This window comes from Stegostoma tigrinum, chromosome 12, assembly GCF_030684315.1.
Source record: "Stegostoma tigrinum isolate sSteTig4 chromosome 12, sSteTig4.hap1, whole genome shotgun sequence".
In the NCBI taxonomy this organism is placed as follows: Eukaryota; Metazoa; Chordata; class Chondrichthyes; order Orectolobiformes; family Stegostomatidae; genus Stegostoma; species Stegostoma tigrinum.
Genome location: NC_081365.1, coordinates 80334396 through 80356091, shown reverse-complemented (window position 1 = coordinate 80356091; position 21696 = coordinate 80334396). Strand labels below are relative to the sequence as shown.

At 42.8% G+C, this 21696-nt stretch overlaps 1 protein-coding gene across 4 annotated transcripts in view; it reads right to left on the bottom strand.

The window, feature by feature from the left end:
* Positions 1-21696, bottom strand: part of dgkh (diacylglycerol kinase, eta) — a 529882-nt gene that overhangs the window by 42477 nt on the left and 465709 nt on the right. For all 4 annotated transcript variants that reach the window (XM_048541055.2, XM_048541057.2, XM_048541059.2 and 1 more), the window contains 5 exons: positions 18020-18154; positions 14123-14289; positions 11726-11831; positions 5378-5470; positions 2958-3077 (listed from right to left, as the gene is read on the bottom strand). In XM_048541055.2, coding sequence (XP_048397012.2) covers positions 2958-3077; positions 5378-5470; positions 11726-11831; positions 14123-14289; positions 18020-18154 — 621 coding nt within the window. The remainder of the gene's footprint in view (positions 1-2957; positions 3078-5377; positions 5471-11725; positions 11832-14122; positions 14290-18019; positions 18155-21696) is intronic.

Genomic DNA, 21696 nt, shown 5'->3' with positions numbered 1-21696 from the left:
CCATTCTCCCTTTCTGTTGCAATGCCCAGCATATATATAAAAATATAAAATTCTAACAGGACTAGAAAAGTTAGATGCAGCAAGGATGTTTCTTATAGTGGGGGAATGCAAAATAAGGGGTCATAGTTTAAGGGTCGGGAGTAAACCTTTCAGGAATGACTTGAGGAGAAATTTCTTCACCCAGATAGACTCAGAGTCATACCACATGGAAACAGATCCTTTTTTAAACCTCTCTCCTCTCACCTTAAAAATATGTCCCCTCGTCTTGAAATCCCTCATCCTAGGGAAAAGACAACTATCATTAACACTATCTATACCTGTCATTCTTTTATAAACTTATATCTTTTCTATCTTTAGCTTCTCTTATCTTCCTCTTAGTGCTTTTTTACTTACTTCTCTCACGGGCCTCTGACAAGACCCAGCCTTGGGTGAGCAATAATTCCCAGCCCTGTGGTGACGATTCTTGGCCCTCCCATTCTCTGGTGATGATCCGAGCCTGGTGTGACGACCTCCCACTATGGCATGGCATGGTGACTTTCCCGTCATCCTCCTCAGCCCGGTGTGACAGTCTAAAGTGATCTCTCAGCCTCATGATACTCAAAGTGAAGCCCAGCACGGTCTGCCGCCAGGGTCCTATGTGGACTGGAAGTTTGGTGCCAGTGTGGTCTGTTAAACTGAACTTTTATTTCTGCAATGCTAGGCATTTTATTTCTCTATTGTCTAAGCCCTCGTAACTAAAGAAGCTGTGCCTAGATAAAGTGACGACTTAGGTACAAAGGTAAGTATAAATCTTTCACTATATTAAGTGAGTATATATGACAATAAAGGCTAATTCAATTCAATTCAATTCAGTTGGAACCTCCTATGCTCCACTGAAAAAAGTCCCAGCTTATCCAGTCTTGAGGTAATGGTGAGCCTGTGGAGTTCACTGTCACAGGAAGTAGTTGAGGTCAAAATATTAAGTGTTTTAAAGGAGGAGGTATAGAGCTGTTGAAGACTTGAATTCAGAGAACCTCTCATGGACTCAGGACACCCCAAAATCAACAGAATGTTTTTCGGCATTCTCGCAACGTAGACATCATGATTTGTGCACCTAAAATTCCCACAAGTACCAACCACAAGATAATCTTAACTTTTTAGCAATATTACAGGAGGGATAAATATTAGTACACAGTACAAGAGCAAATTTTCTTTTCTCTTCTTCCACTTAGTGCCATGGAATTCTCTGAACATTCCTGGGGTCTCACTTCATTCAAGAACTGGTACCTCTGATAGTGCAGCACTCCCTCAGGGCCAGTGGGAATGTGATTCAGGCCATACTGACATTGTCCCCTCTCATTGCTGTGGAGGTATAGCGGTGTGAAACAATCAAAGGAGCTGTGAAATTACATATATGACGTACCATTCCAAAGCATGATTAAATGCATTTTTTTTTTCAGTACTGCGCTGCAGTGCTAGCCTGGATTCTGTGGTCAATACTCTGGAGGGCAACCTGAACCTATAATCGCCTGATTCAGAGGCTGTGACATTAGCCAATCATTTTGAAGGGCCTCACTTGTTCTTTCTAATTGTCTCTTTATAATTATGTAGAGATTTGGTGAGCTTGAGCCCAGAGTATTGAGTAGATTGTTGGTTTCCTATAACGATGTTACGAAACTGGAAAGGTTGCAAAAAAGATTTACAAGGATGTTACTAAGACTGGAAGGTCTAAATTATAAGGAGAGGCTTGATAGGCAAGGAGTCTTTTCTCTGGAGTGTAGAAGGTTGAGGAGTGACCTTATGGAGGTTTATGAAAAGGCGATTGGCCAAGGTCTTTTCCAAGGGTAGGGAAGTCCAAAACTAGAGGGCATTGATTTAAGGTAAGAGGGGACAGATTTAAAAGGGGCCAGAAGAGCAAGATTTTCACACAGAGGGTGGTGTGTGTATGGAACGAGCTGCCAGAGGAAGTGATAGAGGTAGATACAATTATAAAATTTCAAAAACATTTGGGCAGGTAAGTGGATAGGAAAGGTTTCAGAGGGATATGGGCCAAGGACAGGGAAACGGGACCAGTTCAGGTAAGGAAAGCTGGTTGGCATGGACCAGGAGAGCTGAAGGGCTTGTTTCGTTGCTGAATGACTTTATGACTCCTTTCCCAAGTAAAGATATACTTGTCTTGGAAAGGCTGCGACAAAGATTCATTCCAAGGATTAGAGAACTGTGGTAAAAGGAAGGATGGAGTAAAAGGGCCCTAAATTCTCTAAGCTGATTTCATAGAAATGTATGACATTCTGAGAGGGCACATCAGAGAAAATGCCGAGGGGACTACCTTCTAACAAATCTAGAGCTGGGTGTCAAAATCCCAGGATAACAGGTTAGCTGGATTCATTTCGGATGTTTGTAAATCTTTGCACTTAGAACTGTCGATAGCCGGTGCAGAAGCATACTTAATGCTGGGGTCAGTAGGCTTTCTGTGTGAAACAAATGAAATGATAAAGGCCATTGACTTAAATATTAATTGTGTTTCCTCTTCTACAGGTTTTGCCAGATATGCCCAGGACTTACAACATTTTCTGTTATTTATTCCAGATTTCCAGCAGTCACATTACTATGCTTTTGTAAGTGAATCAAAGAATGTGGGGTTGCGGAGGGGTACAAGGAGTTGATTTGGAAGGTCGGCCTTCAACTTACCAAATAATGGTGCAGAATGTGGAGATCACATTGGCTAGCTTCCCTTCTCCGATTTCTTTATAATGTTCCTGTTTGACTTGGACATACCCTAAGCTTCAGATGACATCCATTCATAGGGATCGCATTATCTGGCAGCCATGTCATCTCCATCCATAATATCAAGTGTGCCCTATCCCAAGATCTTTCCTTGTCTTGTCATGCACCACAGGGCCTTGAGAACATTATACCTGAGAATGAGGAGCCCTGGCTTTTATACCAATACAGATTAGAATCTCATTGCGCCATACCTCTTCAGCTGTTGGCTGCAGCACATGATAAAGCCATGGAATCTCTGCAAGCTTTCCCAACTCAACATCTACAAGGTGTAATGCTGTTGACAACTGCTCCTCCTGAGGCGAGTCTAGTTGCTGCCAGGAATTCAAAAGATAAAAGCAGTTAGCCACTATATTTATAATGGTTATTCTAGCCATCACTGTCAGTTTAATTATATAGATGAGCATCTTCACATCTCATGATGAGCTGATATCACACAGTGGGACTGTGTGAGACAGAGTAGGGAAAAGACTGAAGACCCTCTTTTCGCAGGTTTGAAACATAAAAGATTAAAATTTCTCTGCTGGTGTTTGTTTTTCCAAACTTTAGTAAACTGACCCAGCTTGGTTCCTTCCCCAATCTCTGTGTCTCTCTCTACATCCCCCTTCACCTGACTGGAGACTGGGACAGCAAATGGGCCAATGTGCTTTGCAAGGCTTTACCATCCACTAAGTTGCCTTGTTTTTGTTCGCTTTCCAAGGGATTGCTCTTTGAAGTGGTCATGACCCTCATTACCAGGCACAAATATTCTGATGCCTGGTCCAACCCAACTGCCTTCACTTCTTTCCACAGGCTGGACAAGTTTACAAGACGTTTGCATGTTGATCAGGAGTCTTGTGCTCAAGTCAGCAGAAATTATAGACTACTATCAACATATGCTGAAGGAAAGGCTCTTTGGAATAGAAGGAAGACCTGCTTCTAGATACCTGATTCCATGATGTAGAATAACATTTTCTTGCTGGTCTTCCTTTGCCTTCAAATGCAAAGCAAGTGCAGTATACAGCCTATGTTGCTGCTGGCACGCATCTATCCCGGTCCCTCTATCCCACGTGGCCCTTTCACAACCAATACTTCATGAGTTACACACTGGAGGTGCAACTCAAGTATATGGATCAATTCATGCTACATAATCTTGCAAGCCATGCAACTTTGCATGGAGTGTTGTGCCTAATGAGCTCTCGGTTTTGACAATCTCTTCCCTGTCTAGCTCCTTTACATTTCCCGCATTTTCTATTCACAGGATGTTTGAGCACAGTTGCCCCAATTACCTATTTTTAGCTCTATCAGTTTTCGATATGGGACTACAAAGTAAACCATGCAGAAGAGGAAAGAGAAATTCAGAAATATTACCGGAACGCAATACTGAAGATCTAAAACAGGCCTTTCCACATTCCAAAACCACAGTAATTGATTTACGCTTGGAATTATTCCCTTCCATACTAAATGCAGAATTAGACTGGTTCAGATGGTTATTAAATATTTCCTCACTGAACATGATCTAGTGGATCTGTGTAAGTTTCAGTTTGCAAGATCTTATTTACTACAATAGGCAGCCTTAACAAGCTGGACTCCTGAAAAATGTGCACTTAGGGAAATTTGATTGAAGTATCTAAATAGTGACAGTCTTTGTAGTTGCATGGAGCAGAAATGCCTTGTGATCATGGTTTACATGACTGAAATATAGGACAGGTTTAATGGACCAGTTGGCTTTTACCCAGCTCATGGGTGGCACAGTGGCTTAGTGGTTAGCACTGCTGCCTCATAGTACCAGGGACACGGCTTCAAGTCCACCCTCAGGTAACTGTCTGTGTGGAGTTTGCACATTCTGCCTGTGTCTGTGTGGGTTTCTGCTCGGCGCTCCAGACTCCCCCCCAACAGTCCAAAGATATGCAGGTTAGGTGGATTGGCCATGGTAAATTGTCCATAGTATCTAGAGATTTGCTGGCTGGGTGGGTTAGCCGTGGGAAATGCAGGGTGACAGGGACACTATGGAGTTGGGTCCTCTTCGGAGGGCTGGTGAAAATGGCCTCTTTCCGTACTGTAGGGATTGTATGATACCCAGTGTGTTTCTTCACATGATTTTATGTCAGTGGTCTGATGCTTTCCAGCGTGAAATATGAGAGCCATGACCCCAGGAGATCACAGTCTGCCTTATATTTCGCAATTTGCTATTTGTGGAGAGGGGCATTTGAAATTGAGTGGACATAGGAAAGATGCCTCATGACTGAATTAGTCCTCAATTGGAAAATTCGGACCTGTTCAATTTGGAAAGTGGACAAAGTTGTGACTGAATGGAAATAAATAAAGGACCATTTCTTTCCACAGACACTAGTGAACATCTGAAAGATGTTGTCAGCGACTGAGCTTTTCCACACATCTTTGAAGGCAAGCTGGTAGGGAATCAAGGGACAGAGACAGACAGATAGAGACAAAGAAAATGAGGAGTGGATCTAATGTTGGATTATCAGGGTGTGGGGTTGGCTTGGTGGATCAGTTGAATCCTTTCCTGCTAAAAACATCTTATTCCTACCCAAATACTGATAGCACATGGAACGCTCAGGTTAGAGAGAATGAGAGTCAATGCCTGCAAAATTAACCGATGCTTTCACCTTACCAGAGGAACTCTTCCAACAAGCAATGATTCTGTTTCATTATGCAGTGCTTTCACATTGCTGGCTATCTCAATCGCTGCGTTCCTGGTAAGACTCTGCATTGAGAAAACAGAAAGAATATAAGCCGGCTGATTGGATCTATTTAAAGGGGTGCTCAATCATTTTGCACAAGTGTTGACAGGAATTTAACGGGAGAAACTGAACTCATGGCTAACAACTCTGCCCAAGAGATTCTTCTTCAGATCATTAGAGGTCCAGACACAACCCTAAATCAAAGGTCACTGCATAGCTAGGAATTCAGTGGATCCCCAAGGTAAATTTACGACAGCCAGACTTGTGAATGCGTAGGTTCAAGATTTCTATGCTTGCTCATGGAATTAAATGTTACAGACCAAAAAAAGCATCAGTGATATGTTGTGTATGGTGCTCTTCAAAATAACAAGTTTAAAAGGTTAGAAATGAGGGAGGAAAGAAACGGATTAAACATAGAAGAGCTGTGGTTGTCTTCTGCAGGAACCTCTTCTATCTCAAGACATGATGGTGGAGTAAAAGTGACAGCAGCAACACGATTATGAAATTGACTGATTGACAGGAAACAAAATTAGGGATTTTTCAAACTTGAGAAAGGTTTGTACTGGACTTCCTAGGTTTTGGTACAGGGACCCTTCCTCTTTCTGATACAGATGGGCCTTGGTGTACAGGGGGCAAACTCAAAAGTTGTGCATGGCACAATACTTGGAAGCGTTGTATACACTGTGAACAGAATGTTGTAGAACTTCCAAAGGATATAGACAAGTTGGTGGGATGGGCCATCAGGCGTCAAGAACAGAGACAGAAAATCTAAATTGAAGAGTACAATTCTAGGCAGATTGCAGGAGAAGCACATGTACTTCCATGTACATGGTAAACATTAAAGGTGGTGGATCAAGTTTAGACAATGTTTAGTAAAATGTATAATATCCTGAACTTATTAATATTAATTTTGGATGGGTCTATGAATAGGAAGGGCCTACAGCGACCTGGGCCAAATGCTGGCAGATAGGACTAGATTAATTTAGGATATCTGGTCGGCATGGACAAGATGTACTGAAGGGTCTGTTTCCATGCTGTTCAGCTCTATGAATCTATAATCCTAATACAAGCATGGAAGAGCAGGCAAGTTATGTTAAACTGACATCCAACACTAGTTCAGCCTCATTCACAGTACTGTATCCAGTTCTGGGCACCACAGTTTGGGAAAGATGTGAAGACATTCGAGAAAGGACAGAAAAGGTTCAAGAGTGATCGCAGGGATGAGGAACTTCAGCTATATGGACAGATCAGAGGAGTTGGACTGTTTTCCTTGATGAAGAGGGGTGATTTTATGGACAGTTCTAAACAGAATAGATAGGAAGAAACTCGTGGTGGAAGGAATAAAAATAAGAAAACAGAGATTTAAAGAAATTGGCAAACAAGCAATTCCAACATGAGGAAAAATCTTATTTCACAGTGTGAATGGTTAGAATCAAGCACACACAGCTCCAAACTGTGGTAGAGGCAGGATGTAATGCCTAAACTTTAGATTCCTTTGAATAACCACAGTAACCCATCTTAGAAAGGTCAGATACTGTTTAGAATGGTTGAAAGTAGGCACAAATATGCTTTAAAAATTGCATAAAATTATTAACTGCCAACAGACCTAACAAAAGCAACCGTCAAAAGATGTATGAAGAACAACTGTCAAAATTGTCACGAAGGCCTGTTAAGAGGAACTGTCAAACTATCAACCTGTCAAAAACATCCAGGATCAGTCAGGAGCATCAAAAGGAACTGCCAAAAGCTGCTGTCAAAGGAACCTGTCAAGCCATGAAGGTGTTTAAAAATTATACCCTTTAAGACTTTGGAAAAAATGTTTCTAGGTTTAAAAACATAATTATTTATTGTTTCACTTTGTCTGGTGATGTAATTCTAAGGGAATGCCATTCCGGGCTTGGTGCTGTTTGAATGATTACACAACTATCCACTATCACAGTAAGGTACCTGTCATTTCACAGCTTTACTGAACAGCTACATGTGGTAACATAATCTATGAAGTGGATTCATAAATTCCAATGCTTATTGTTATAAGGTTTACACACTTGAGTGTTGCTGTTGGTTTATAGTTTGTTTTGCTAAACAACTTTATATGTTTGCAGGAATGTAAATACTAAATGGGTTTTTATGAATGAGTTCACTTTTTATAGTTAGCCTGCAACAGACACTTAACAACTATATTTTATTTCATTTCTTCATGGATCCTAGAGTCTGCACATGATTGATACCGCATGATTTGGTAATACCTCCCAATATTCAAAAAGGGAGGTGGAGAGAAAACAGGGAATTATAGACCAGTAAGCCAACATTAGAAGTGGAGACAATTCTCAAATCCATTATTAAGGACTTTAGAAAGCAGTGGCAGGATCAGATAGTCAGCATAGATTTATAAGGGGAAATCATGCTTGACAAATCTGTTGGAATTCTATGAACATATAACCAATAGTGTTGACCAGGGGGAGCCAGTCGATTTGGTATATTTGGACTTAGAGAAAGCATTCGTCAAAGTCACACATAAGAGATTATTGTGCAAGGTTAAAGTATATGGAATTGGGGAAGTGTATTGAGATGGATAGAAAACTGGTTTGCAGAGAGGAACACAGAGTAGGTATTAAGGGGTCCTTTTCAAATTGGCAGATAGTAACTCGTGGGGTGCCACAGGGATTGGTGCTGGAAACCAGCTATTCACAATATATATCAATGATTTGGATGAGGGAACAAAATGTAACATCTCCAAGTTTGCAGGCGAACCAAGTTGGTTGGGAGGGTGAACTGTGACGAGGATGAAGAGATCCTTCAGCATGATCTGGACAGGTTGGGTGGGTGGGCACATCAATGGCTGATGTAGTAATAATTTGGACAAATGTGAGGTTATTCACTTTGGAAGCAAAAAGAAGGCGGCAGATTACTTTATAAATTGAGAGAGGGGAGTGTGCAGTGGGACCTGGCCGTCCTTGTGCATCAGTAGCTGAATGTAAGCATACAGGTGCAGCAGGTGGTAAAGAAGGCAAATGGATGTTGGCCTTCATTGCGAGAGGTTTTGAGTACAGGAGCAGATATATGTTGTTGCAGTTGTACAGGGTCTTGGTGAGAACACATCTGGAATATCGTGTGCAGTTTCGGTATCCTTTTCTGAGGAAGGATGCTCTTTCTCTTGAGGGAGTGTACAGAAGGCTTACCAAGCTGATTCCAGAAATGTCGGGACTAACGTATGAGGAGAGATTGACTGGAGTTAGGATTGTTTTTGCTGGAGTTCAGATGAATGAGGTCAGTGCGCCATACTACCACTGCGCCACCCTTGTCTGCGGGTTTGATGGTGAGGTGAGGGTTGGAGCGGAGGGCTGCCCGTTCTGCGGGGGAGAGGTTGGAGTGGGTGAGAGGGGTGGAGAGGTTGAGGCGGTTAATGTCTCGACGGCAGTTGGAGATAAAGAGTTCGAGGGAGGGTAGGAGGCCTGGGGGTGGTGTCCAGGAGGAGGACTTGTGTTGGAAGCGGGTGAAGGGGTCAGTGGAGGGAGGGTTAGGTTCCCGGTTGAAGAAGTAGGCATGGAGGCGAAGACGGCGGAAAAACTGCTGTATGTCCAACCGTGACTGGTATTCGTTGATGTGTGGTTGTAGGGAGACAAAGGTGAGCCCCTTCTTAAGGACTGACCGTTCGTCCTCAGTCAGTGGGAGGTCTGGGGGGATGGTGAAGATGCGGCAGGGTTCAGTGTGACTGTCTTCTCTGGGGTTGCTGGCTGTGGAGGTTGTGGGTGGAACGATGATGTCGTCGGCCGTGGACGGGGTTCCGTCGGCGTCGTTTCCGCCTCAACCTCTCCACCCCTCTCACCCACTCCAACCTCTCCCCCGCAGAACGGGCAGCCCTCCGCTCCAACCCCAACCTCACCATCAAACCCGCAGACAAGGGTGGCGCAGTGGTAGTATGGCGCACTGACCTCTACATCGCCGAGGCCAGACGCCAACTCTCCGACACCACCTCCTACCGCCCCCTCGATCATGACCCCACACCCGAGCACCAAACCATCATCTCCAACACCATTCATGACCTCATCACCTCAGGGGACCTCTCACCCACAGCCTCCAACCTCACTGTTCCCCAACCCCGCACGGCCCGTTTCTATCTCCTTCCCAAAATCCACAAACCTGCCTGCCCTGGTCGACCCATCGTCTCAGCCTGCTCCTGCCCCACCGAACTCATCTCCACCTATCTGGACTCCATTTTCTCCCCTTTGGTCCAGGAACTCCCCACCTACGTCCGTGACACCACCCACGCCCTCCACCTCCTCCAGGACTTCCAATTCCCTGGCCCCCAACACCTCATCTTCACCATGGACGTCCAGTCCCTATACACCTGCATTCCGCATGCAGATGGCCTCAAGGCCCTCCGCTTCTTCCTGTCCCGCAGGCCCGACCAGTCCCCCTCCACCGACACCCTCATCCGCCTAGCTGAACTCGTCCTTACCCTCAACAACTTCTCTTTTGACTCCTCCCACTTCCTACAGACTAAGGGGGTGGCCATGGGCACCCGCATGGGCCCCAGCTATGCCTGCCTCTTTGTAGGTTACGTGAGCTCCTGAGATGCTGCTTGGCCTGCTGTGTTCATCCAGCCTCACATTTTATTATCTTGGAATTCTCCAGCGTCTGCAGTTCCCATTATCTCTTATATCTGAAGTTGTGTATTCAGCTTTAGTCTTCTTACTTAAAGAGGGATGTATTTATTTAGGGAGTGATTCAGGGAAGATTCACTGGGCTGATTCTTGGAAGGAAAGAGAGTCTTATGAGGAAAGGTTGAGCAAGTTGGGTCTAAACATAATGGACTTTAGAAGATCAAGAGGTGGTCTTATTGAAATATAAAAGAGTCTCAGGAGGCTTGAAAGGCAATATACTGACAGGATGTTTCTCTGCATTGATTCAAAGAGTCTTACAGCATGGAAACAGACCCTTTGGTCCAACCAGTCCATGTTGACCATAATCCCACATTAAACTAGTCTCACCTGCCTGCACTTGGCCCATATCCCTCCAAATATTTCTTATTCATGTACTTATCCAAATGTCTTTTAAACATTATAAAATACCCATATTCATCACCTCCTCTGGAAGCTCATTCGACACATGAACCGCTCTCTGTGAAAAAAACTGCCTCTTGTCTTTTTTAAAATCTTTCTCCTCTCACCTTAAAAATATAGCTCCCAGTTTTGAAATCCCCCACCTAGGAAAAGGACACCTGCTATTCATCTTATTTGTACCTTTCATTATTTTATAAACCTCTATAAAGTAGGTCACCTCTCAAACTCCCATGAAAATAAGTCACATCCTATCCAGTCTCTCTTTATAATTTAAACTTTCCGCTTTTGGCAACATCCTGGTAAACCACTTCTGAAGACTCCCACTTAAGAATGAGGTGAGAACTTTCTTCTCTCATTGTGTCTTTAGTTTTTGAATATCTCATGCTCAGAGAGCTGTGGAGGTTGGATCATTGAACATATTCAAGACCACGCAGAAAGACTTTTGATCAACTAGGGAGTTAAAGGGTCACGAAAGGGGATACTGTGCAGACATGAAAGCAAAGTTAAGGCTTCATTCAACTTGGCCATGACCTTAGTCAATGGTATAGCATGCTCGAGGGGTAAAAAGGCTGACTCCTGCCCCTATTTCTTATGATCTTTCTGGCAGCTATATCCCACTTGATTAGGAGATGGCAACACATGAAGTATGAGAGGTTCAATATTCACAGTAGTGACTAGTATAAGCAGTGACACCATTTCCTACCCAGGCTAATCTCAGTAAGTCACAAGTACATTTAATTGAAAGGGTAAATTTGGCCTATTTTGTTGTAAAAAGTTGCTGCAAGAAACAATGATGAAAGGAGACATGATAAAGGAAAGGGCTTGTGACAGTGTATGCATTGAAGATGGTCAGCAAAATTGGTAGAGAAGGAAGGGGAGAGAAACACTTTGAGTGAGAGATAAGCGGATAGAAATAAGGAAAGAGAGAACTTTTTTCTGTTTTATCTCCGAGCAGTGCCACTTTAGAAATCATTTACGTAAAATAAGTTAATTAGACCACGATAGTTAACAATTTTATCCCTTTCTGTGATTCATGAGCTCTCATTTAATTTCACCTACTGAAGGGTGGGTCCATTGTTCAAACAGGTTCAGAAAGGGATAAAGCTTGTTGCCAAATTATTAAGCAATCACCTCATGTTGATAAACTCAGCTCTGCAGAACAGCAACTTATTGAGCCCGACATGTCATAACTGCTACCTCTATCACATTCCTTACCTCTGGAAACTTTGGATGGGTTTTGTTTAGTGCATGTGAGCTCGCGTTGACAGCGTGAGCTAGCTCTTGCTCCAGAAGGCTGTGGGTTTTGGCTGCGTCACAGATTCTGAAAGTCATATAGGAAAGAATGCTTCAACAATACAGGCGGAATAATAGAAATGATGGAAAAGTACAAAATACTCCTACCAGAAGTCAAATCCATCTGACTTTACTCATAGCTTTTCATTCATAAAAGGTGCCTATTACATAAGCAAAAAGCACTAAGTTGCAACAGAAATGCTTGCTATTGCTTACTTGCAATAGTTCATTATTTTCCCCTGTTATAATGTGTTAAAAGGGTTAATTTTCCAAATGGAGAAAGAGCATATGTCTCAAATCCTGCATTATAAGGTCAGCCTTATAAGTGGTTGTCAGCCCTAGACCAGATACTTCAGCACATAATCTAGGGTGTGGGTTTGGAGACACATTTAGGCCATATCAGATTAAGATGGCAGATTTACATCCCGAAAGGATTTTCACAAACTCGATTGAGTTGTTTGAGGAAGTGATGAGGATAATTGATGAGGGTACAGCAGTGGATGTTGCCTTACATAGACTTTACTAAAGCAGTTGACAAGAACCTTCACGGTAGGCTGGTCCAGAAGATTAAATTGAATGAGGTCCATGATCAAATTGGCAAATTTGATACAACACTGGCTTAGTCATAGGAGTAAGTTGTGGACGGATATTTTTCTGACTGGAGTCTATGACCAGTAGTGTTCTAAAGGATCATTGCTGGAACTCTGTTGTTTGTAATTTAGATAAATAACTTAAATGACAATGTAAGTGGTCTGATTAGTAAGTATGCGAACAACATGAAAATTGGGTGGAGTTGTGGATAGTGAGGAAGGTTAACAAGGGATACAGGAGGACATAGATCAGTTCCAAAGTTGGGTGGAGGAATGGCAGGTGGACCCTAATCCGGAGAAGAATGAGGTGATGCATTTTGGGAGATCAAATGCATGAGGAAAGTATACATTCAATGGCAGGACTCTTAGGAGCACTGATATACAGAGGGATGTTGGGGCTCAAGTCCAGCTTCCTGAAAATAGCAATTAAGTGAATAAGATAGTAAAGAATGTGTAAGGCATGCTTGCCTTCATTGATCGGGGCACTGAGTATAAAAGTTGGCAAGTCATGTTACAGCTGTACAAGTCTTTAGTCAGGCTATATCTAGAGCATTGTGTGCAGTTCTGGTCACTACACTACAGGAAGGACAATGGAGGCTTTGGAGAGGGTGCAAAAGAGGTTCATGGGGATGTTATCTAGATTAGAGTGTATTAGCTATAAGGAGAGGTTGGGCAAACTTGGAGTGTTTTTGCTACAGCATCAGAGGCTAACAGGTGACCCAACAGAAGTATGTAAGATTTGAGAGGCATGGATAGGATTGAAAGTCAGACTCTTTTCCTAGGGAGGAACTGTCAAATACTAGGGTTATAAGTTTAAGGTGAGAGGGGAAAAGTTGAAGGGAGACGTGCGAGGCAAGTTTTTTACACAAAGGGTGGTAGATGCCTGGAACCTGCTGCCAGGGAGGTAGCAGAAGCAGCAACGATAGCAAATTTAAGAGGCATTTAGACAGACACAGGAACAGGCAGGGAATACAGTGATATGGACTATATGCAGGCAGATGGGATTAGATTAGAATGGTATCATAGTTGGCATAGACATAGTGGGCTGAAGGGTATGTTTTTGTGCTGCATTGCTTTATATCCTAAGTACATTAGAGAGCCAGATGAGTTTTACAACAATTGATGATAGTTGTCATAGGTACAATTATTGAGACCAGATAGTTTATTCTGGATTTATTAAGTTAACTGAATTTAAATTCCCTAACTGTTTAGGCAACATTTCAAAATTCATCTCAAATTATTAATTCAGGTCTCTGAATTGCTAATTAATTAAAACAGTCTCAAAAATACTGTACCTGTGCAATATGGAAATTGGCTACCATGTTGCTGCATTATCACCAGTGGCAGCTACAGGAAGTGTATCATTAGTTGGAAATGCTTTGGATTGATTTTTTTTTCTTATGGCACGTGGGCCTCATTAGCAAGGCCAGTATTAATTGCCTATCCCCAACTCATTTTCAGAAGGAGGGCTATTACGAATGGGCATGAAAAATAAAAAGAAGTTGTCACAAAGCACCGTGGGCTGAAAAAGGGCCATTGGTCAGTTTGCTTAAAGGCATGTTGTCAGTATTTTCCATTCAGGGTGCCATTACCCTCCCAGTCCATCCAACTTTAAAAGACGCTATGGAAATGAAAAATGGATCAAGTGTTATGGACACAAGTTGACTAGGTCTTTGAAGCTTGTGTGAAAAGACAACATGAACCTGCCAAGATGCAAAGTGCGACCCACCTTGTGATTAATTCCTCAGCTGCTTGAGCACAGAGCTGGAGCTGAGTGGCCTCCTCCTCTGTAGCAAGGTCCACAGACTGCTGTGGGTACAGATGTGGCCGAAGAGCAGGCCTGCAGGAGTCATACCGAAGTTTGTCTTCCCAAGATTTCAGAGTACTCTCGAATGCCTGTGCAAGAAATAATACTGCAGCATGAATCATAATGGTCAAGGCTTGGCTGGAGGAGGGTTTCACAGGGCTCCATCAGTTAATTTGAATCTTTTCCCCTTCATTCTTCAACTTGAATATGTCTGCCCAATCATTTGCTGGGTGTACAAATTAGACTTTCCAGTTCTGAAGAAGGCTCGCTGAGACATTATGATGGCAAGAACTGCAGATGCTGAATCGGACATAGCTAAGTGTGGAGCTGGAGGGACACAGCAGCCCAGGCAGCATCAGAGGAACAGATAAGCTGACGTAATGGATCAGGACCCTTCTTTGGAATTGATGTCAGCTTTCCTGTTCCTCTGATGCTGCCTGGCTTGCTGTGTTCCATCAGATCCACACTTTTCTATCCTTGGGATATTATCTGTTTTCTCTCTACAGATGCTGCCAGTGTGCTATGTTTTTCCGCAATTTGTTTTTGTTCCAGCATTCAACTGTTCCTTTTACAAGCTGGAGGGGAGGAGTGTCTTGTAGAAATCGAAACCCCTCACTGTAAAATGTCATTCAGTACTAGGTCTAATTTTCTACAAACCAAAACAGAAATTGCTGGAGAAATTCAGCAGAGTTAATGCTTCAAGTCCAGTGACCCTTCTTCAGAACATTTCAACCATTTTGGTGTCATTTCCTGCAATTCTGCTTTTACCTCTTCCTCATTCCTCACATAACCATGAAACGGTTGTTTATATACTCATCACCCATTTCACTAACCTCTCTGTTCAGCAAATCATACTCTACCTTTTCTGCAACATTGTCACCATTGAATACAGCATCCCCTCCCCTTCCAGTCTTCTGGTGGGATTCATTTTTCAATTACTATGAAAACTACTGACTCTTTAGCAGCATCTTTCTATGCAGGCTCAAAAGATGCAACACCTGCCCTTTACCTCCTCCCTTTCCATGTCCAAGCACCAACGCACACTTCCAGATCAGGAAATAACGGTCTGTGCCCAGGGTATTTTGCACTGAATATCATCTCTTGTGGTTGTTGCAGCCAACTCGTGAGTAGATTTTTTCATTCATTGTTGGATGTAAGTGTCGCTGCCTCATTCAGCATTTATTGCTCTTCTCTAACTGCCCTGAGAATCACCCACATTGCTGTGGACCTATAGTCATGTACTGGCTGGGCTGCAAAAGGACAACAGATTTCCTTTCCTGAAGGACATTAGTAAACAAAATGAGTTTTTATGCCAATTGACATTAATTACATGGTTGTCATTTGGCTAGCTCTTTACTCCAGATATTACTAAATTAAAATTTCTGCATTTGCCATTGTGGGATTGGAAACATACTCCCAGAACAATAGCCTGGAGTTACGGATTACTAGCCCAGTGATATGACCATTATATAATCATCTCCTCACAAGGAATAACATTCCCTTCCACAGCTGGCCCAGAAAGACACCACAGGCCTGAGACTGACTGATGCTCGTTTCTTTTCCACAACTTGTAATTTATCTTGTACTCTCTGCTTTATCCACACAGCTCCTCATGACTGTTTCAAGGCACTTTGGTCAGCTATGATGACTTCCCATGAATCAACTCCAACTGGGTCACAGTAAGGCTTCAATGATAGATGTCCCTGTATCACAAACGTGGGGGATAAGTTGGACTCAGGTAAACAGTGAGATTGTCATAAAACACTTCTTCAGGAATATGACTCTAATCTATATGGTTCACAAGATCAAATCAACAGAGTGACTGCTGATTCAGAATGGCAGATAAGGTGGAGTGCCTCGCACTGTTCGGTCCACAAGTATGATCTTGAGCTCCTTAAGTTTTCTGTTTAAGTTCCAACCTGACCTCTCTGTCCTTGGTCACCTATAATCTTCAAACGAGGCTCAAGGAACAATGCCTTATTTAGCTTGGACAAGAGGTCCCGATAATGGTTCTGCATCTGCTGTTTACACCTCCTTAGATATAACATCGGCTTCTTCACTTGTTCCATGACTTTTGCCTTGCACCTTGTCCATTTTCTAATTTAATCTCCCCTACCTTCCACCCGATCAGAGAGTTGCCTTTTTGTTCTTTACTCACCTTTATTGGCTCCGCATATGTACTAAGCCTGTTACATCTGCACCTGTACCAAGGCCTGATGATGGGTCATTTGCGTGAAATGTTAACTTGGCATTTTTCTCCAGAGGCACTACCACAATTGCAGGATATTTCCAGCATTTTCATCTCATTTTGAGATCCATAATTCACATTGGCCTCAGGAGTGACCAGAATTATTTTTCTTCCAGACATACGAAATCAGCCCTGATCTACCTAGGTCTGTAATCAGAATGACCTGAATAAGATCTGGGATTTCTACTGTTTTATCGGAAATTGCAATCAGTATTGCCCTACAGGATTTCATTTCCAATACCCCCTGTAGGGACTGGTATTCAATACTTCCCTACAGGAATCTGTAATCAGTACTCTGCTATAGGGGCCTGTAGTCAGCACTCTCCTATTGGACCTGTCATCAGTATTACGGTCAAGGCATCAATAGTTGGTGCTCCCCTAAGGGACCTGAAATCAGAACTCCCCTACAGGGCTTTGGCAACCAGTATCAGCCGACAGCAATCTACATCAATACTCACTACCCTGATCCATAATCAGCAAAATCCGTAGTCAATACTCTCCTGAGGGATCTGTAACTGGTACCAATTTAAAGCGATCTGCTCACAGTACGACTCTTCAAGAATCCATCATCTGTACTCTCTTACAGGAATTCTTAATCAGTAATGTCATAACGGAATCTGTAAGTAGTCCCCTACAGGGATCCATGTTCAGAATTCCCTCACAGCAATCTGTTATCTGGACTCTCCTACAAGGATCTATATTCAGTACTGTGCTACAGGGATCCCTCATCATTATGCCCCCACAAGGATATGCAATCAGTACAACCACACAAGAATCCATTATCAGTGTTCCTCTACAAGGATCTGTAACCAGTACTGCGCTACTGGAACCCTCTTCAGTGCTCCCCTGCAGGGATCCCTGATCAGTAGCCCGCTAAAGGAATCCATAATCAGTGTTCCCCTACAGGGATTTGAAAACAGCACTCTACTATGGAAATCTGCCATCAGTACTCCCCTACAGGGAATCTGCATTCAGTACTTCCCTACAGGGATCCCAAATCAATAGCCCGCTGAAGGAATCTGTAATGAGCATTCCACTACAGGGATCTGTAACCAGTACTCTCCTGCAGAGATCTACAATCAATAATCCCTACTGGAATCTGTATTCGGTTCCACCCTACGAGGATCTGTAATCAGTATTACCCTACAGGGATCCATAATCAGTAACGATGTACATATGCTGTTCAATAATAAACTTAAATGCCCAATTTGTATTGAAAATTATCTATTAATTATGCCATGCTGTAATTACACCCTCATGTCACAATTTTATATTCCTCAGTTCCAGTCTGTCCTGGAACTAACGCTAGTGCACCAGCCAGCTCTGCTTCCTAAATTCCTGGAAGCCATATTGAATAAAATTAAGCCAGGTATGGCTTGAAAATAGTAACAAGACTACAACTCTGTGACCATTTCACTGTATAATCTTCTCACCTCATGTCACCTGAAATTATATCTTGTTCTTTACTCATTATGTTCAACATCACAAGAGTTCAAATTGAAATCTCAAATTCTCTGGCAATTGCACAGAAAATGAAATGGTGTCTTAGATATTTAGAAACAAACACTTACTCGGTCTCTTGTCAACATCTGTGCTCTGTTTTTGTGCACAATTTTGATAACCCCAGGTGGTTGGATCCAGGCTTCCCCATCGACCTGTATCGGTACGCCCTCATCTCCCAGAATGGTAATCTTCACAGACCGACACTGCAGGATATTAAGTCACTTTAATCACAGGTTTTACACACAATTAGACTTTGACAATTCAACAACAAACATCAAGAGTTTTATTCAAAATCTCACATCAGCAAAGTAGCAGCCACTTTAGAACACTGAGGATGTTGTCAGGTAAAGAAGAGTAACTGTGGACTAATCAGAGGAATTATAACACATCAGGACAGAAAGGGAGATGACTGCACTTTGAAATTTAAAGATTGCTCTTTTGGTTGCTCAGATGAAATTTTGCTGAAATATACACTGGCAAATAAAGAGATTAGTCTTGAACTGTGAAAACATTAGTGCTGTAGAAAAATATCAGGACAGCGTGGAGCTTTGGCTTTGTATGTCCATTCATCCTGAAATATCTGAAGGTAAGAATTGTAGGGCTATGATAAAATGCTGAGCACTAGGACGAACATGGGTGGTGGAATAGCTTGGTTTGGGAGATTACTGCAAAGGATATATGGACTTCACGGAGTAAGGTTGGGACCAATGTTTAGTGAGAGAATAACAGAAGAACTGTGGAGCCCAAGCTTTAGACCTCAAGTCTGTTCTGCAATTCTGCAGTGGATCTACGACCTAATGCTGTATACCTGATTTGCTCAATGCCCTTTTATATGTTTGAGTAACAACGAAAAAAATCAGACTTAAAACTGACAATTCATGTAGCTTCTACTACCCTTTTCAAGCAGAAGTATTTCACAATTTCAATTCTGACAGTTCTGGTTCTGATTTTAGAAGCTGTTTCCTAGCCCATGTCTCAGCTGAGACAGTTTCTCACAATCCATCATATCTGTTCTCCCTTACTATGTGGGATGAGTTAGCTCAGTTGGCTGGACAGCTGGCTAGCAATGCAGAGTGATGTCAATAGCATGGATTCAGTTGCCACTCAAGTTGAGGTTAGCGTGAAGGACTCTCCTTCTCAATCTCTCCCCTTGCCTGAGGTATGGTGACCCTCAGGTGAAACTGCCACCATCTGTGTCTCTCTAATGAAACAGCAGCCCTCTGATCTGGTAGGACTATGGTGATTTTATCTCCTGTTAATATCTTAAACTTTAATCAAACTACTTCAAACTATCTAAATGCCAGGAACTACCGCCCTATTTTGTGCAATCTCTCTTCGCAATTTAACTCTTGGACTCCAGGTATTATTCTGGTGATCCCGTATTGCACTCCCTCTAGACTAACATATCATCTCTCAAGCCTGGTACTCAGAATTGCCATGAGTCCTTCACATGTTGGATAACTGTACAGATGAAACTCGATTTCCATTCATTCATATTGAAATCGTCTAGATATAAAGACCAGCATTCCATTCGCTTTTTCAGTTGCTTTCTGTACCTGTGCATGACATTTAATGATCTGCATATCGGGGTCTACAAATCTCTTTGGACCTCCAGCACACAATTCCACCCCTTTTTTGTCCAAACAGATCACATCTGCCTACAGTGAAATCTATTTGCTAGTTTTTCTCATCCAGTTAGTCTATTAACATCTCATTGTAAGTAACTGGATATGTTATTTTTGATTTGATTTATTATTGACACATGTACCTCAGTACTGTGAAAAGCTTTGTTCTGTGTGGTAGTACAGCCAGGTCATGCCATACAAAGTGTGTACAGTAACAGAACAAAGAAAGCTACAGCACAGGAATAGGCCCTTTGGCCCTCCAAGCCTGCGCCGATCAAGATCCTCTGTCTAACCTGTCATCTATTTTCCAACGGTCTGTGTCCATTTGCTCAGAACAGAGCGAGGAAAACAATGTTACAGCTGCAGAGAAGATGGACAAAGATGCATCAACAAAGAATTGAAGGTTTCAGAAAACAAACAACAAAGAAAATTACAGCACAGGAACAGGCCCTTCGGCTCTCCAAGTCTGTGCCGATCCAGATCCTCTGTCTAAACCCGTCACCTATTTTCTAAGGTCTGTATTCCTTTGCTCCCTGCCCATCCATATACCTGTCCGGATACCTCTTAAAAGACACTATCGAGTCTGCGTTTACCACCTCTGCTGGCAACACGTTCCAGGCACCCACCACCCTCTGTGGAAAGAACTTTCCACACCTATCTCCCATAAACTTTCCTCCTCTCACTTTGAACTCATGACCCCTAGTAATTGAGTCCCCCACTCTGGGAAAAAACTTCATGCTATCCACCTTGTCTATATCCCTCATGAATTTTGTAGACCTCAATCAGGTCCCCCCTCAATCTCTGTCTTTCTAATGAAAATAATCCTAATCTACTCAACCTTTCTTCATACCGAGCGCCCTCCATACCAGGCAACATCCTGGTGAACCTCCTCTGCACCCTCTCCAAAGCATCCACATCCTTTTGGTAATGTGGTGACCAAAACTGTACGCAGTACTCTAAATGCGGCCAAACCAAAGTATTATTCAGAAGTCTGCTAACGGCAGGGAAGAAGCTATTCTTGAATCTGTTCAAGCTTTTGTATCTTCTGCCAGACAGAAGAGGTTGGAAGAGACAATAACCAGGGTGGGAGGGGTCTTTAATTATATTGGCTCCAAGTAGCATAAATGGACTTAATGGATGGGAGAGTGGCTTGTGTGATAGACTAGGCTATGGTCACATTTCTCTGTAGTTTCTGACAACCTTGGGCAGAGCAATTGCCATAGCAGGCTGTGATGCATATAGATAGAATGCTTTGTATGGTGAATGCATAGAAATTGGTAATAGTCCTTATAGACTTGCTGAATTTCCGGAACTTCCCAAGGAAGTAGAGCCATTGTTGTGCTTTCTTGATCATTACATTAACATGGGCGGACCAGGACAGATTGTTGGTGATCATCACTCCTAGAAACCTGACATTATCAACCATTTTCACCCCAATATCATACATGTAGCCAGACGTGTGCCCTCCACATTGCTTCCTGAAGTCAATGACCAGGTCTTTCGTTTTGCTGGCACTGAAGATGTCCGTCACACCATACCTCCAAGCACGGTCTTTCCTGTATTCTGTCTCATCATTGTTAGAGATCTGGCCAATGATGGTGTTGACAGTGGACTCGTCGATGGATTTAGAACAAAATTTGGCCACCAGTCATGAGTGTATACGAAGTATTATAAGGGGCTGAGTACACAGCCTTGTGGGGTGCTGGAGTTGAGAATTATAGACTTTAGATCTTAATGTAAGAAGCATTTGGAACAAGGTAGATGAACTGACTGTACAACTCAAGGTAAATAAGATTATCTCTCAGCCATTACAGAAACATGGTTCGGCCTAATGGCCCAGCATACACCCCAATCAACTATTACCATCAAGCTAGGCATCAACCCTTGTACAACAGAGCGTGTAGGAGGACATGTCAGGAGCAGCATCAGGCAAATGTGAAGATGAAGTGTCAACCTGCTGAAGCCCCCGAACAGGACTACATGTGTGCCAATAGCTTAGTGGCAAGTGATAGACAGAGCTAGGCAATCCCACAACCAGATCAAAGCTCTGTATTCCTGCCATATCCAGTCATGAATGGCGGTGCAAATTAAACAGCTCACTAGAGGAGGAGGCTCCTCAA